The sequence below is a fragment of the Suncus etruscus genome, chromosome 8, assembly GCF_024139225.1.
Source record: "Suncus etruscus isolate mSunEtr1 chromosome 8, mSunEtr1.pri.cur, whole genome shotgun sequence".
Taxonomy (NCBI): domain Eukaryota; kingdom Metazoa; phylum Chordata; class Mammalia; order Eulipotyphla; family Soricidae; genus Suncus; species Suncus etruscus.
Genome location: NC_064855.1, coordinates 46799577 through 46817252, shown reverse-complemented (window position 1 = coordinate 46817252; position 17676 = coordinate 46799577). Strand labels below are relative to the sequence as shown.

Here is a 17676-nt window from a genome sequence, read left to right as displayed (position 1 = left end):
TTACAGACACAAAACCAGTCTTAAGAGAAAAACTGAAAGACCTAATTTAAGACAAGACTGACCAAAAGACACACCAAATTTCGATATAAAGATGGAATTAAGTTCTTCTGAGGAAACTGAGCACCGGAAGGGAGCCCTGTCCTACTCTTCTCTGTCTTTCCTGAACTCTGGAAGCTCTCCTCAGAGCCCTGGGAAGCGAACCCCAAAGAAACTACATTCGGGAGCTACCCAGCGAGCCAGTGAGTGAGTGAGAAATGGCTGCATGTGGGGGTTTTCAGGCAGAGTGCTGATTGCTCTACCTGCAGAGTCTCCACCGGGCTGTGCTTCTTCTGAGGAACTGAGCACCAGAAGGGAGCCCTGTCCTACCCTTCTCTGTCTTTCCTGAACTCTGGAAGCTCTCCTCAGAGCCCTGGGAAGCGAACCCCAAAGAAACTACATTCGGAAGCTACCCAGCGAGCCAGTGAGTGAGTGAGAAATGGCTGCATGTGGGGGTTTCCAGGCAGAGTGCTGATTGCTCTACCTGCAGAGTCTCCACCGGGCTGTGCTTCTTCTGAGGAACTGAGCACCAGAAGGGAGCCCTTTCCTACCCTTCTCTGTCTTTCCTGAACTCTGGAAGCTCTCCTCAGAGCCCTGGGAAGCGAACCCCAAAGAAACTACATTTGGAAGCTACCCAGCGAACCAGAAACTGAGCACCTGAAGGGAGCCCTGTCCTACTCTTCTCTGTCTTTCCTGAACTCTGGAAGCTCTCCTCAGAGCCCTGGGAAGCGAACCCAAAAGAAACTACATTCGGGAGCTACCCAGCGAGCCAGTAAGTGAGTAAGAAATGGTTGGATGTGGGGGTTTCCAGGCAGAGTGCTGATTGCTCTACCTGCAGAGTCTCCACCTGGCTGTGCTTCTTCTGAGGAAACTGAGCACCGGAAGAAAGCCCTGTCCTACCCTTCTCTGTCTTTCCTGAACTCTGGAAGCTCTCCTCAGAGCCCTGGGAAGCGAACCCCAAAGAAACTACATTCGGAAGCTACCCAGCGAGCCAGTGACTCTCCTCAGAGTCCTGGGAAGTGAACCCCAAAAATACAGCATTCTGAAGCTGCCCAGCGAGCGAGTGAAAACTACGCCTGACCAGTGGGGCCCGACTGTGAAAAACTGTGAGTGCTGCCTGTGTGTGTCTCTCTGCTATCCTGTTGCGTGAACCTCCTGAGAGTGGGCTGAAAAGAGGCTCCAGAAGGCACTTAGCTCCACTTCGCTACGCAGCCGTGCGCTCTTTCTAAAAAAAGAACACCATCACAAGAAGAAAAAAACCACACTAAGAACTGGGCTGGATCACAGAAGCAAGAATTTCTCTCTAGACTGTCTTCTCTGCTGCGTGCTTGGGCCTAAGATTTGATCCTGTGTGAGGCTTCATCCACGGAGGATTCCCCTACCTTGGAGGCAAGTCGGCCCATCCAGAAAGGGCGGAGCCAGAGAAGTGTGTTGCCTGCATCATATAACCGATGAATACCACCACAACACGTAGAAAAACCCACAATACAAGTGTGACAATGGAGAAACAATGCAGGCCAGCATCAGACATAGAGAATGAAGATGACAATTCTGATGACCAGTTAACGACCAACCAACTAATCAATCTCTCAGATAAGGACTTTAGAGTAGCAATATGGAATATACTCAAAGAACTCAAAGAAACCATGAATAGAATAGAACAGAACACTAATAAGAATCAAGAAAATATCAAGACAGAAATCACAAAACTCCAAACTGAAATAACATGTCAAATAACAGGCCTGAAAAAATCAGTAAACGAAGTGAATGACAAAATGGATAAGCTCTGGGACAGGGTATCAGAAGCTGAGAATAGACTTGGTGCTGTGGAAGATGAGATACATAACAATTCCATACAACAGGAGAGATTGGAAAAAAAACTTAAAACAAATGAACAGACAATGGAAAAATTAGTCAAAGAATGGGAACAGATGAAAATAGAGGTCTATGATAAGATCAACAGAAACAACTTAAGAATCATTGGAGTCCCAGAGACCCAGGAAGAAAAATTCCAGGAAGAATCAACGGTCAAGAACATCATTAAAGAGAAACTCCCAGAGCTAAAGAATATATGTGATCAAATCCTGCATGCCCGAAGAGTACCAACCAAAAGAGACCCAAGAAAAACCAACCCAAGACACATCCTAGTCACAATGACAAATCCCACAGATAGAGACAGAATTCTGAAAACAGCAAGATCAAAAGGGGAAATTACATTCAAGCAAGCATCCTTGAGATTTACAGCAGACCTGTCACCAGAAACACTCAATGCCAGAAAGCAGTGGTGGGACATTGTGACAAGACTGAATGAAATGAATGCTTCACCTAGAATACTGTACCCAGCAAAACTCACTTTCCGGTTTGATGGAAGAATACATGGTTTCACAGACAAAAAAACAGCTCAGAAACTTTACAGACTCAAAACCAGTCTTTTTTTTTTTTTTTTTTTTTTTTATGAATATTCCCTAAGCATAGAACAAGGAGTAGCACCTGAACACTGCTGGATTTCACACCCAACAAAGTTACATACATACTCAAAACCAGTCTTAAGAGAAAAACTGAAAGACCTAATCTAAGACAAGACTGACCAAAAGACACACCAAATTTCAATATAAAGATGGCATTAAATCCCAGGACAATTCTTTCTCTCAACGTCAATGGACTGAATGCACCAGTTAAGAGACACAGAGTGGCTAAATGGATCAAAAAACTCAATCCAACCTTCTGCTGCCTACAAGAAACGCACCTGAATAGTCAGAACAAATATAGACTCAAAATAAAAGGCTGGAGAAAAGTTATCCAAGCAAACAACACCCATAAAAAAGCTGGAGTGGCCATACTAATATCAGATAATGCAAACTTTATACTCAGGAAGGTTGTAAGAAACAAAGATGGATATTTTATATTAATCAAGGGGTATGTAGAGCAGGAAGAAATAACTCTCCTAAACATATATGCACCAAATGAGGGGCCAGCAAATATTTAAAAAAAACTGTTGACAAATCTGAAAAACAATATCAATAACAACACAATAATTGTGGGGGACCTCAACACTGGTTTGCCAACACTGGATAGGTCAACCAGACTGAAACCCAACAAAAATATACTAGACCTGAGGAGAGAAATGGAAGAAAGAGGCCTAGTGGATATATATAGGACACTCCATCCCCAGAAACCTGGATACACATTCTTCTCCAATGTACATGGGACATTCTCCAGGATAGACTACATGCTGGCAAATAAAACATACCTCCATAAGATCAAGAGGATAGAAATTTTGCAGACTACCTTCGCTGACCACAAGGCTCTGAAATTATTTGTGAATTCCAAAGGGACTCAGAAGAAAAACTTTAACACCTGGAAGTTAAACAGCCTCATACTCAATAACCAGTGGGTCCGAGATGAAATCAAGAAGGAAATCAAAAGGTTCCTGGAAACAAATGACAATAAAGACACAAACTATCAGAACTTATGGGACACAGCAAAAGCAGTACTGAGAGGAAAATTTATAGCTTTGCAAGCACACATCAGGAAGGAAGAAGGAGCTTACCTGAGTAGCTTAATGACACAGCTATTAGAACTAGAAAGTACTCAACAAAAGGACCCAAAAATAGGAAGACAGAAGGAAATAACAAAGCTAAGAGCAGAAATCAACGAAGTGGAAACCCAAAAAACAATCCAAAAGATCAACGAAAGCAGAAGTTGGTTCTTCGAAAAAATAAACAAGATTGATAGACCACTGGCAAACCTAACAAAGAAAGAGAGAGAGAGAGAAACTTGATAACTCGTATTAGGAATGAAAAAGGAGAGATCACTACTGATATGACAGAGATTCAAAGGGTAATCAGAAACTACTTTGAAAAACTCTATGCCACTAAAAATGAGAACCTGGAAGAAATGGATAAATTCTTGGACTCTTATAATCTTCCACGGTTGAAAGAACAGGATGTAGCATATCTAAACACCCCCATCACCATTGATGAAATAAAAATGGTAATCAAAAGTCTGCCCAAAAACAAAAGCCCAGGCCCAGATGGATTCACTAATGAATTCTATCAAACTTTCCAAGAGGAACTACTACCAATCCTGGCAAGACTCTTTCATGAAATTGAACAAGTGGAAACACTCCCAAATAGCTTTTATGAAGCCAACATCACCTTGATACCTAAACCAGACAGAGATGCTACGAAAAAAGAAAATTACAGACCAATATCGCTGATGAATGCAGATGCAAAGATCCTCAACAAAATCCTGGCAAATAGGATTCAATGCCTCATTAAGAAGATCATCCACTACGATCAAGTAGGTTTCATCCCAGGAATGCAAGGATGGTTTAACATCCGTAAGTCTATCAAGATAATACACAACATCAACAACAAGAAAAATAAAAACCACATGATTATATCAATAGATGCAGAGAAAGCATTTGACAAGGTCCAACACCCATTCTTGATCAAAACTCTCAGCAAGATGGGAATGGAAGGAACCTTTCTCAATATAGTTAAGGCCATCCACCACAAGCCAGTGGCAAATATTATCCTCAATGGAGAAAAACTTAAAGCCTTCCCTCTAAATTCTGGCACAAGACAAGGCTGTCCTCTCTCACCACTCCTATTCAACATAGCACTGGAAGTACTTGCTATAGCGATTAGGCAAGAAAAAGATATCAAGGGAATCCAGATAGGAAAGGAAGAAGTCAAGCTCTCACTGTTTGCAGATGACATGATGCTCTACTTAGAAAACCCTAAAGACTCTACCAAAAAGTTTCTAGAAACAATAGACTCATATAGCAAGGTGGCAGGCTACAAAATTAACACACAAAAATCAATGGCCTTTCTATACACCAATAGTAATAAGGAAGAAATAGACATTAAGAAAACAACCCCATTCACAATAGTGCCACACAAACTCAAATATCTTGGAATCAACTTGACTAAAAATGTGAAAGACCTATACAAAGAAAACTATAAAACTCTGCTCCAAGAAATAAGAGAGGACACGCGGAAATGGAAACACATACCCTGCTCATGGATTGGCAGGATTAACATCATCAAAATGGCAATACTCCCCAAGGCGTTATACAGATTCAACGCTATCCCTCTAAAGATACCTATGACATTCTTCAAAGAGGTAGATCAGGCACTTTTGAAATTTGTTTGGAACAATAAACACCCTAGAATAGCTAAAGCAATCATTGGGAAAAAGAATATGGGAGGAATTATTTTCCCCAACTTTAAACTTTACTACAAAGCAATAGTTATCAAAACAGCATGGTATTGCAATAAGGACAGACCCTCAGATCAGTGGAATAGGCTTGAATACTCAGAAAATGTTCCCCAGACATACAATCACCTAATTTTTGATAAAGGAGTAGGAAATCCTAAATGGAACAAGGAAAGCCTCTTCAACAAGTGGTGTTGGCACAACTGGCTAGCCACTTGCAAAAAATTGAACTTAGACCCCCAGCTAACATCATGTACGAAGGTAAAATCCAAATGGATTAAAGACCTCGATATCCGACCCCAAACCATAAGATATATAGAACAACACATAGGCAAAACTCTCCAGGACATTGAGACTTCAGGCATCTTAAAGGAGGAAACTGCACTCTCCAAGCAAGTGAAGACAGAGATTAACAGATGGGAATATATTAAGTTGAGAAGCTTCTGCACCTCAAAGGAAATAGTGCCCAGGATACAAGAGCCACCCACTGAGTGGGAGAATCTATTCACCCAATACCCATCAGACAAAGGGCTAATCTCCAAAATATACAAGGCACTGACAGAAATTTACAAGAAAAAAACATCTAATCCCATCAAAAAATGGGGAGAAGAAATGAACAGACACTTTGACAAAGAAGAAATACAAATGGCCAAAAGACACATGAAGAAATGCTCCACATCACTAATCATCAGACAGATGCAAATCAAAACAACAATGAGATACCACCTCACACCACAGAGAATGGCACACATCACAAAGAATGAGAACAAACAGTGCTGGCGGGGATGTGGAGAGAAAGGAACCCTTATCCATGGCTGGTGGGAATGCCGTCTAGTTCAACCTTTATGGAAAGCAATATGGAGATTCCTCCAAAAACTGGAAATCGAGCTCCCATACGATCCAGCTATACCACTCCTAGGAATATACCCTAAGAACACAAAAATACAATACAAAAATCTCTTCCTTACACCTATATTCATTGCAGCACTATTTACCATAGCAAGACTCTGGAAACAACCAAGATGCCCTTCAGCAGACGAATGGCTAAAGAAACTGTGGTACATATACACAATGGAATATTATGCAGCTGTCAGGAGGGATGAAGTCATGAAATTTTCCTATACATGGATGTACACAGAATCTATTATGCTGAGTGAAATAAGTCAGAGAGAGAGAGAGAAAAACGCAGAATGGTCTCACTTATCTATGGGTTTTAAGAAAAATGAAAGACATTCTTGCAATAATAAATTTCAGACACAAAAGAGAAAAGAGCTGGAAGTTCCAGCTCACCTCATGAAGCTCACCACAAAGAGTGATGAGTTTAGTTAGAGAAATAACTACATTTTGAACTGTCCTAATATTGAGAATGTATGAGGGAAATGTAGAGCCTATTTAGGGTACAGGCGGGGATTGGGTGGGGAGGAGGGAGATTTGGGACTTGGGTGATGGGAATGTTGCATTGGTGATGGGTGGTGTTCCTTTTATGACTGAAACCCAAACACAATCATGTATGTAATCAAGGTGTTTAAATAAACAAAAATAAAGAAAAAAAAAAGATGGCATTAAGTCTAGGATAATTCTTTCTCTCACTATCAATGGACTAAATGCACCAGTTAAGAGACATAGAGTGGCTAAATGGATCAAAAAACACAATATAACCTTCTGCTGCCTACAAGAAACGCACCTGAATAGTCAGAACAAACATAGACTCAAAATAAAAGGCTGGAGGAAAATTATCCAAGCAAACAATACCCATAAAAAAGCTGGAGTGGTCATACTAATATCAGATGGTGCAAACTTTATACTCAGGAAAGTTGTAAGGGACAAAGATGGGCATTTTGTATTAGCCAAGGGGTATGTACAGTGGAAGAAATCACTCTCCTAAACATATATGCACCGAATGAGGGGCCAGAAAATATTTAATACAATTGTTGACAAATCTGAAAAATAATATCAATAACAACACAACAATTGTGGGGGACCTCAACACGGCTTTGTCAACACTGGATAGGTCAACCAGACTGAAACCCAACAAGAATATACTAGACCTGAGAAGGCAAAATGGAAGATAGAGGCCTAGTATACATACATACATACATACATACATATATATATATATATATATATATATATATATATATCAGACCGAAACCATAAGATATATAGAAAAATACGTAGGCAAAACACTCCAGGACATTGAGACTACAGGCGTCTTTAAGGAGGAGACTGCACTCTCCAAGCAAGTGAAAGCAGAGATTAACAGATGGGAATATGTTAAGCTGAGAAGCTTCTTCACCTCAAAGGAAATAGCACCCAGGATACAAGATCCACCCACTTAGTGGGACAAAGTAGTCACCCAATACCCATCAGATAAGGGGCTAATATCCAAAATATACAGGGCACTGACAGAACTTTACAAAAAAAAAAAAAAAACATCTAATCCCATCAAAAAATGGGGAGAAGAAATGAACAGACACTTTGACAAAGAAGAAATACAAATGGCCAAAAGGCACATAAAAAATGCTCCACCTCACTAATCATCAGGGAGATACAAATCAAAACAAGTATGAGATACCACCTCACACCACAGAGATTGGCACACATCACAAAGAATGAGAACAAACAGTGTTGGCGGGGAGGTGGAGAGAAAGAAACTCTTATCCACTGCTAGTGGGAATGCCGTCCAGTTCAACCTTTATGGAAAGTGATATGGAGATTCCTCTAGAAACTGGAAATCGAGCTCCCATATGATCCAGCTATTCCACTCCTAGGAATATACCCTAGGAATACAAAAATACAATACAAAAATCCCTTCCTTACACCTATATTCATTGCAGCACTATTTACCATAGCAAGACTCTGGAAACAACCAAGATGCCCTTCAACAGATGAATGGTTAAAGAAACTGTGGTACATAGACACAATGAAATATATGCAGCTGTCAGGAGAGATGAAGTCATGAAATTTTCCTATACATGGATGTACATGGAATCTATTATGCTGAGCGAAATAAGTCTGAGAGAAAGAGAAAAACACAGAATGGTCTCACTCATCTATGGGTTTTAAGAAAAATGAAAGACATTCTTGCAATAATAATTTTCAGACACAAAAGAGAAAAGAGCTGGAAGTTACAGTTCACCTCATGAAGCTCACCATAAATAGTGATGAGTTTAGTTAGAGAAATAACTACATTTTGAACTGTCCTAATAATGAGAATGTATGAGAAAAATAGAAAGCCTGTCTAGAGTACAGGCGGGTATTGGGTGGGGAGGAGGGAGATTTGGGACATTGGTGATGGGACTGTTGCAGTGGTGATGGGTAGTGTTCTTTACATGACTGAAACCCAAACACAATCATGTATGTAATCAAGGTGTTTAAATAAAATATATAAAAAAGAAAGTATGGTATATCTACACAACAGAATACTATGCAACTCTTAGAAAAAATGAAGCTTTGAATTGTACGAATGTATATGGAGAGTATTTAGCTGAGAATAATGAGTCAGTGGGAGGTATATACACATAAAATAATAATTGTGTTATATAAAAATATTTAATGTAATTACCATGATGATCTTAGTAGTACCTGTTTCCCAGCTTGAGATGTGTAAGGAAGCAGAAACACTAAAAAATGTATACACCAATCTGGCATTAGACTGTGAGAAATAACTAATCAAACTGGTAAGAAAAAAAAAAAAACAACTTATCTTCAGAAACTGCACAAAATATCAATTCAATGTCAAAAAAGTTATTAAAGTTCTTGTGTTGTAATATAGAGAAACCAATAGACAATCATCAGGGCTTCTTTCAAGCTGAAAAGTTCTGGCTTCGTAGGTGACACTTCCTGATCCTTATCCATTACCTTAGCCAGAAAATGAAATGCATTATCTTAAGGGTGCAAATAATCTGAGCCTTTTCAACAAAGAAACCAGTTCCTGTTGGCCTTAAATGTAATGTATTTTTAAAGGTATATACAGATTCCTATCTCCTATTACCAATGATAAATGGCACACCATTACTGATTTTACTACAGAGACCAGTCTTCTTACTCAAACCAAGTTATCTCCATATAAAACCTAGATCTGGGGCTGGAGCAATAGCACAGTGGTAGGGCATTTGCCTTCATGTGGCTGAACTAGGGCGGACTATGGCTCGATCATCCAGCATCCCATATGGTCCCCCATGCCAGGAGTGATTTCTGAGTGCATAACTCCTGAGCGCCACCAGGTGTAGCCTAAAAACAAAATATCCCTAGCTCTATAGGGATATAGCTCTATAGCTAATCTCTATCCATCATGAGATCAGCCAAACAGACAAATAGGTAGATAATTCTTGAGATTCTACAGTGGAATTGCTCTATAGTGCAAAATAAGAATATAAAATCCAGGCTCCTCAGAAGTTTATAATCTAGTGTCTGTCATACAATTGACATTCAACAAATTCATAATGAATGAATGTAAATTATATACTTAATAATAGCTCAGATGCTCACTAAGCAGAGCAAAGGCAAAGACTATAGATATACTAGAAAAGACTAACTCCTCAATTAATCCACCCATCTAAGTCAACTTACAATCTTTCTCCCAGAAGAGAAAAGACAGATGCTTCATTTAACAAAGACTGTTATCTGTTATTTAAAACCTATAAACCCACATAAATATCACTCAATGAGTCAAGTCTAAACTATTTGCCAAGTCTAAGCATTTAAAATTGAAGATTAATGACTTGCTTTCTGAAATTAAAATCTATATCCATTTTTTCCACATTTAAACAATTAAAATTAATTGTATGCTGCCTTTAGATAAAATCATTGCTATAGGAATATTTCCATAAAGTTCCCTGACTTGCATTTTACGTAGTGTCTTTAAGAGTTATGATTTGCTGTAGGTTTGTTTCATATTTAGATAATTTAGCATTTACTTTCCTACTAAATAACTACTACTTATAAAGTACTTATCAGTATCTATCCCAGTGCTACAGACATCTTTTTCCATCATGGAGAGAGACAGAAGTTGATTATATAGAATATTTTGAGAAAACCATGCTCATACTTACCCTCCTCCTCCAGTGATATAGCTGTACCCGCCAGTGCCCAAGCCATAGCCGTAGCGTTCTCCCAGAAATAGTGGCTCACTGGCATCATAACAGCTGAGCAGATGCTGGAGCCTGGAGATGCTAATGGCAGAGGGAATAAAAACCAAAGTTCCTTAATACAAATGTGTTAATAGAAGAAGTACCTACTTGTACAGATATCCCAGGGCTCTTGACTATACTGAAATCATTTAGAGATAAAATCTGAGTGATTTATGTCTGAAACTCAATCATGAATGACTGTATTTCATCATGATTGACTTAAAAATTAAAGAATTTTAATGCTCATTATCACTTATCATTAGGGAAATCCAAATCAAGGCAACGAGATATCATATACCAGTGAGACAGACATATATCAAAAATACTTGAAACAATCTGTGTGGGCAGGGATGTGGTGAAAAAGAAACTCTCATCCTCTGCTGGTGGGAATGCTGTCTGGTTATGAAAAACATATAAAGGTCTTGGTAATTGAGCTCCTATATAATTCATCAATTCCACTTTTGTGTATCTATCCCCAGAAGAGAAAAATATTCATTCAAAAGGACTTAGAAACATCATTATTTGTTACAGCACTCAGTATTATAGTGAATTTTTACAATCAACATAGAAGTCCAACAACAGAGGAGTAGATCGTGAAAATGTGGTATATGTATACAATGGGAAACTATATATCTGTAAGGAAATTATGCAATTATGCAATTTACTGAAACATGGATAAAACTGGAAGATGTTAGGAAGATACATACAGGATAGGATGACATCACTTAAAAGTGGTGTTAACAGGATCTCTCTTGGCCCCAGAGTATAGTGAAAAAATAAAATAAATAGAGTAGAAGGGGAGAATGACAGATGAGAAATAATGAGTGCCAGATGTCAAGAGGACTCAGGTACACTGATGATATTAAGGAAGGACCGAGTGAGCTAATATCCAAACTATGGAGTCAACAACACTGAAATCATGAGATCCAAACTATAATGACCAAATTTAAAAGGTGCCTGTCAAGATAGCAGGTAGGGAAGTATGGGAAGGAACCTGGAAACAGTAGTGAAGGTAGGTTGATGCTGGTGATGGGATTGGTGTTTAAACACTGAATGTATAAAACTCAACTATGAATAACTTTGAAGTCACTGAGATTTAATAAAAAATGTTTTTTAAGTAAAGCTTTTCTGCTTAAAAAAGAAACCCTTATGGAGATCTAGTACAGCAGACAGAGTGCTTGCCTTGCACATGGACAACCTGGGTTGTATCTCTAGCATCCCATATATCCCCTAAGCACTGCTAGGAGTGATCCATGTGTGTAGAGCAAGTAGTAAACCATGAGCACCTCCATATGTGACCCAAAAACAAACGAAAAACAAATAAAAGACACATTTGACCTCTTATAATAAAAACAGAGTAAAAGGCTTTAAAACTACCATTTGTAATATGTAGTCTTAAAAAATACCATATGCCATATGCTGTATTTAAAAAAAAAAAAAGAAGAGTTTACTAAACTTTCTGCTGGTTCTTCAATGAATTCATTGTGAGTCAATAGTTTTCAAAAATATTCTTTCCTTTCTCTTCCATCTCTTTAGTTTTTCTTTCAATTTTCTATTTTTAAAAAAAAAAACATGTTGCTTTTGGTTATCCTAAAATATTTTTATCAGTTATGTCAACTATGTAATGCTTTTCTTTAAATAAATTAATTTAAAAATATAAAAAATACCATATGCAGTATGCTGTCTTAAAAATATCAGAAATGGTCATCAGAAATGATACCTAAATAGGTATCTAATAGTGAAGAGAACTTCACTATGATCAACACATATGCACCAAGCAGAAGAAAGAAATTTTCTTAAAACAATAGACTTCCGGTCATACACAGATGGTAATACAGTAGTTGGAAACTTTAACTGCACTATTTTCATCATTTGACAGAAATTTATTAAAGAAACTGTGGCCCTAAATGAAGAATTTAAAGAGCTGGGACTAATAAAACAGGTAAAGAGCTCTTAAGTCTTAAGTGCCCCAAAGTCAAATACATATTCTCCTCTAGTATATGTATAGTATAAGTATATACTATGTTATAGTATACAAATAGTATTAGTATAGTATAGTATAATATAATATAGTATAAGCAAATGCTTGAAGACTGAATATATGCTGGAAGCAAAACAAGTGTTAATATGCTAAGATAATGGAAATCCTATCAAATATCTTTTTAGATCACAATGCTCTAAAAGTATAATAAATTGACCACAAAAAGCAAGAACCAGAAATACTCAATACAACTGGAGGCCAAACAACATGTTATTAAATAATTAATGGGTCAAAGAAAAAATTGAAAAATCCATGGAAACAAATGAAAATAAAAATACAGGCTACCAGTATCTATGGAATACATCAAAACCAATACTAAGAATGAAACTTAGTTTTACAGCAAAAGTAAAAACAAAAAAATAATAGAAAACATAATTTAAAAGCCCCTAACCTAACATACTAAAGAACTAAAACAAACAAACAAACAAAAAAAAACAACAAAAAACTGAAACTCACAGTAAACAGAGGGAAGAAAATAATAAAAAAAAATTAGAATGGAAATTAAATGATATAGAAACCAAGAAAACAGAAAGCCAGGGATACAGCTCAGCAGTAGAATGATTGATGTGTAAGTAAGTGTTATTTCAATTCTTATCACTGCAAAAAATGAAAAGCAAAGAAAATGAAAATCAAGAAAATAATACAAAAGTTCAATGAAACCAAAGAGTTGGTTTTCAAAAAAAAAAAGCTGAAAACCCTTATCTAGACATAGAATAAAAAAGTCCTACTAAATTAAATTAGAAATAGAAGTAAAAGTTTATAGAAAATATTAAAGAAATACAAAGTATTAGAAGAAGCAACTATGAATATACTATGTCATTAAACCAGAAGATCAAGAAGAAATGAAAAAGATAATATTTTTAGAACCATACAATCTTCCAAGACTGAACTTGAAGAAAATAGAAAACTGGAACAAACCACTTACATAGAATGATTTACATAGAATTAATTACATAGAAAGAAGCCAAAACCATAATAAAATGTCCTTAAATCCAGCATTCCAAGTCCTGAAGTTTATTTAGTGAGATTTACCAAATCTTCAACTTAAAGATTCTCCAGTCTTCCCCTGACTTCCCCTTCCTGGGCAATGACTTAAACTCACTCTAAAGTCAATGTGCTGGTGCATTTAGAGCAGGGGTCTCAAACTCAATTTACCTGGGGGCAGCAGGAGGCAAAGTAGGGGTGAGGCAGGGCCGCATAAGGGATTTCGCTTACCGAATATTCGCAATAAAAAATCGAATTAGTAAAAAAAAAAAATCACAAAAAATCGCATTAAACATTTGCATACCCCGAACGGAACTGCTCGGGGTATGTGAATGTTTAATGCGATTATTTTTCTTACTAATGTGATTTTTATTGCGATTATTCGGTAAGCGAATAATCGCGAATACTGCGATATCTGAAGGCCGGCAGCGGGCCACAAAATGTTGTACGGAGGGCCGCAAATGGCCCGTGTGCCGCGAGTTTGAGACCCCTGATTTAGAGGGATCATCTTATTTGCTTCCTATACTCTGGATCAGTGTCCTTTGTTGACTAATGTCTAATATCTTAAAAACTATTTGGTAGATTTTGCTCCTTTTTGTGATTATTAGTTGATAGGGTAAATCTATTCCCTATTACCATAGTAACTAAAAAAAATACTCCCCTTAGATTGGATATCACGGTTTTGGATGTTTTTATGAAAGGTTAGGGGGTTGGGATAAAAAAAATAAACCCATACCAGAAAGTTTTCTGGGCTATTCTTGTTACAGTACTCCAATACATTCCCAGTAGTGTTAATTGGACTATGTTGTACCAGTAACCAAACTACATTTATATCAAGAAATAAGATCTCTTATCCCAGCCCTCTCAGTTTTCTAAAGTTTTAAAAATGCAAAGGAGTTAAAGGCATTCCAGGATGAGAATGACCCTTTACCTTATTAATGTGTCATCATCCACAATGACTAACCATGGAATTTTGTCCTGGCTATAATTCAAAAACCTTTCCAAAATGGCAAATGTCTTTCCACAATGACCTAGGAAAGGCCAAAAAAAGAAGAAAAGAAAAGAAAAATAAAAAAATATGTTAGTTTCTTTAAAAAACATAGTTTATTTTTAAACATTTAATATAGCTTTAAAGTACTATTAGTAAAAGCCCTAAATGGTGGTATAAACCTTCATAATTAAAAAAAATTAATCGACCTTTTCTAATTCCATAATGAACCAGAGGGGAATTAGAGTTCATGATAAATAAACAATTCAATTCCCACAGAAGGAAATGAGGATAGAAAAGAGAAAGAAATTTAGACAAGTTAAGAAAATTTGAGGGAGACGAAGTATTTTCCTTCCAAACAAATGACATTTTAAGAATCACATAAATTACAGAAAGGTGACATTATTTCTTAGAGATATTTTATTCTGAAGGAACTACTAGAATTTCAAATACTACAACCAAATATAAGATGGTGCAAACAATAAAATATTATTATACTTTCATTCATTTATTTTGTAGTAAATGTTTGCTATTAAACTTCTGATATGTTACATACTGTGGAAGGTTCTAGAACTTACACTGGAGACAATGATAAATAAGATGGAGTTACAGCCTTTAGCCATAGATAAATGACTATCTTTCGATGGAAAATGGGGGTCAGGAGAAGAATAAAATGTTTGGGAGGAGAAAATGAGTAGAATATACTCCTCATCTTATTTTTGGTGGCACAATTATATTAACTAAATATTTACTAATCAATACTGTTACTCAATTTGATAAAATTTTCCTTATTCTTAACTTCCTTATATATTTTAACCATTATAGTGTATATTTTTGAAAGCTATATCAAATTCCTTTTGGAACTCAAGAATAAATATAAGCAATAATTAGGTCAGCCTGAATATAAATAAATCAAATAAGTACATGAATAAATTATCATTAAGCCAACCGAAAGTGAAATAAAGATCAACTTTTAAAAATTCAGTCTATAAAGGCATCTTTAAGGAGGAAACAGCACTCTCCAAACAAGTGGAAGCAGAGATAAACAGATGGGAACATATTAAGCTAAGAAGCTTCTGCCCCTCAAAGGAAATAGTGCCCAGGATACAAGAGCCACTCACTGAGTGGAAGAAACTATTCACCCAGTACCCATCAGATAAGGGGCTAATCTCCAAAATATAGAAGGTACTGATAGAACTTTACAAGAAAAAAAATCTAATCCCATCAAAATATGGGGAGAAGAAATGAACAGACACTTTGATAAAGAAGAAATATAAATGGGCAAAAGGCACATGAAAAAAATGCTCCACATCATTTATCATCAGATGCAAATCAAAACAATTACGAGGTACTATCTCACACCACAGAGATTGGTGCACATCACAAAGAATGAGAACAATCAGTACTGGCGGGGATGTGAAGAGAAAGGAACTTTCATTCACTGCTGGTGGGAATGCCATCTAATCCAACCTTTATGGAAAGCAATATGGAGATTCCTCCAAAACCTGGAAATTGAGCTCCCATATGATCCAGGTATACCACCCCTAGGGATATACCCTAGGAACACAAAAATCTCTTCCTCACACCTATATTCATTGCAGCATTATTTACAATAGCCAGATTCTGGAAACAACCAAGAAACCCTTCAACAGATGAATGGCTAAAGAAACTGTGGTACCTATGCACAATGGAATATTATGCAGCTGTCAGGAGAGATGAAGTCATGAAGTTTTCCTATACATGGATGTATATAGAATCTATTATGCTGAGTGAAATAAGTCAGAGGAAGAGAGATAGATGCAGAATAATCTCACTCATCTATGGGTTTTAAGAAAAATAAAAGACGTTTTTAAAATGAAATCCTCAGAGACAAAGAGAGGAGGGTTGGAAGGTCCAGCTCATGGTATGAAACACACCACAGGGGCCAGGCAGTGGCGCTAGAGGTAAGGTGCCTGCCTTGTCTGCGCTAGCCTAGGACGGACCTCGGTTCGATCCCCCGGCGTCCCATATGGTCCCCCAAGCCAGGAGCGACTTCTGAGCGCATAGCCAGGAGTAACCCCTGAGCGTCACCGGGTGTGGCCCAAAAACCAAAAAAAAAAAAAAAAAAAAAAAAAAATGAAGCTCACCACAAAGAGTGAGTGCAGTTAGAGAAATAACTACACTGAGAACTATCCGAACAATGTGAATGAATGAGGGAAGTGGAAAGCCTGTTTAGAATACAGGTGGGAGTGGGATGGGGAGGAGGGAGATTTGGGACATTGGTGGTGGGAATGTTGCACCGATGAAGGGGGGTGTTCTTTACATGACTGAAACCCAACTACAATCATATTTGTAATCAAAGTGTTTAAATAAAGATATTAATATAAAAAAAAACAAATAAAAATTCAGTCTACAATTTTTCCCAAAGCAGGAGCAACAGAATCAGTAAAATATTAACCTTGTCAAACTATTAGTAACTATAGAAATGGCATATTTCTACACTGTATTTTATCAATAAAGGCACTGTGAATGACACCACCCCAACTTAATATAGTACTTAAGATAGTACTCTCTACAAAAAGATAATCAGATTATTACTTTTACTTTTTCATTCTCAAAAGTATCTGGGAAACCAAAAAAACTCATCAGAAGAGTATCAACTGCGGAGGACAGAATCAGTGAGCTCAAAGATAAGCTGAATAATGCCTTTGGACAACAACAGAGATAGAAAGTCCTAAAATAAATGAACAGCTGACGAGAACTTTGGGATGCATTCAAGAGGAACAAATAATTGATGACCCAGAGGGCCAGAAAGATAACCTCTGTGAAGAAGCAACATTCAAAGATATCATTGCTGAAAAGTTCCCAGAACTGGAGAGATATGTACCCACTCCTGGTTGCTCAATGGGTACCTGCTAAAAAAGATCCAAATAAAAATACTCAAAGACACATCCTAATCAGAATGATGAAAAGCATAGACAAAATACTGAAAACAGCAAGATCAATAAAACAACTCACATACAAAGGAATGTCCTAAGATTTATAGCAGATTTACCAAAGGAAACCATCTATAACAAAAGGCAGTGATTGGATATAGTGAAAACACTCAATAAAATGAACACCTCACACTCTCATTTATATTTGAAAGAACAAAACACAGATTCACAGATAAACAACAGCAAAGGAACTTTATAAACCCAAAACCAACTTTGGAAGATCTGAAGGGCCAGAGAGACAGCACAGTGGTAGAGCATTTGCATGGGCACATTAAAATGGAAAATACTATACATACA

The 17676-nt window shown here is 37.2% G+C and overlaps 1 protein-coding gene across 1 annotated transcript in view; it reads right to left on the bottom strand.

Moving 5' to 3' along the window:
- The window catches only part of B3GLCT (beta 3-glucosyltransferase), a 140166-nt gene that overhangs the window by 56970 nt on the left and 65520 nt on the right, over positions 1–17676 (bottom strand). The window contains exons 11-12 of the mRNA XM_049778461.1: positions 14348–14447; positions 10314–10433 (exon numbers count right to left, since the gene is read on the bottom strand). Coding sequence (XP_049634418.1) covers positions 10314–10433; positions 14348–14447 — 220 coding nt within the window. The remainder of the gene's footprint in view (positions 1–10313; positions 10434–14347; positions 14448–17676) is intronic.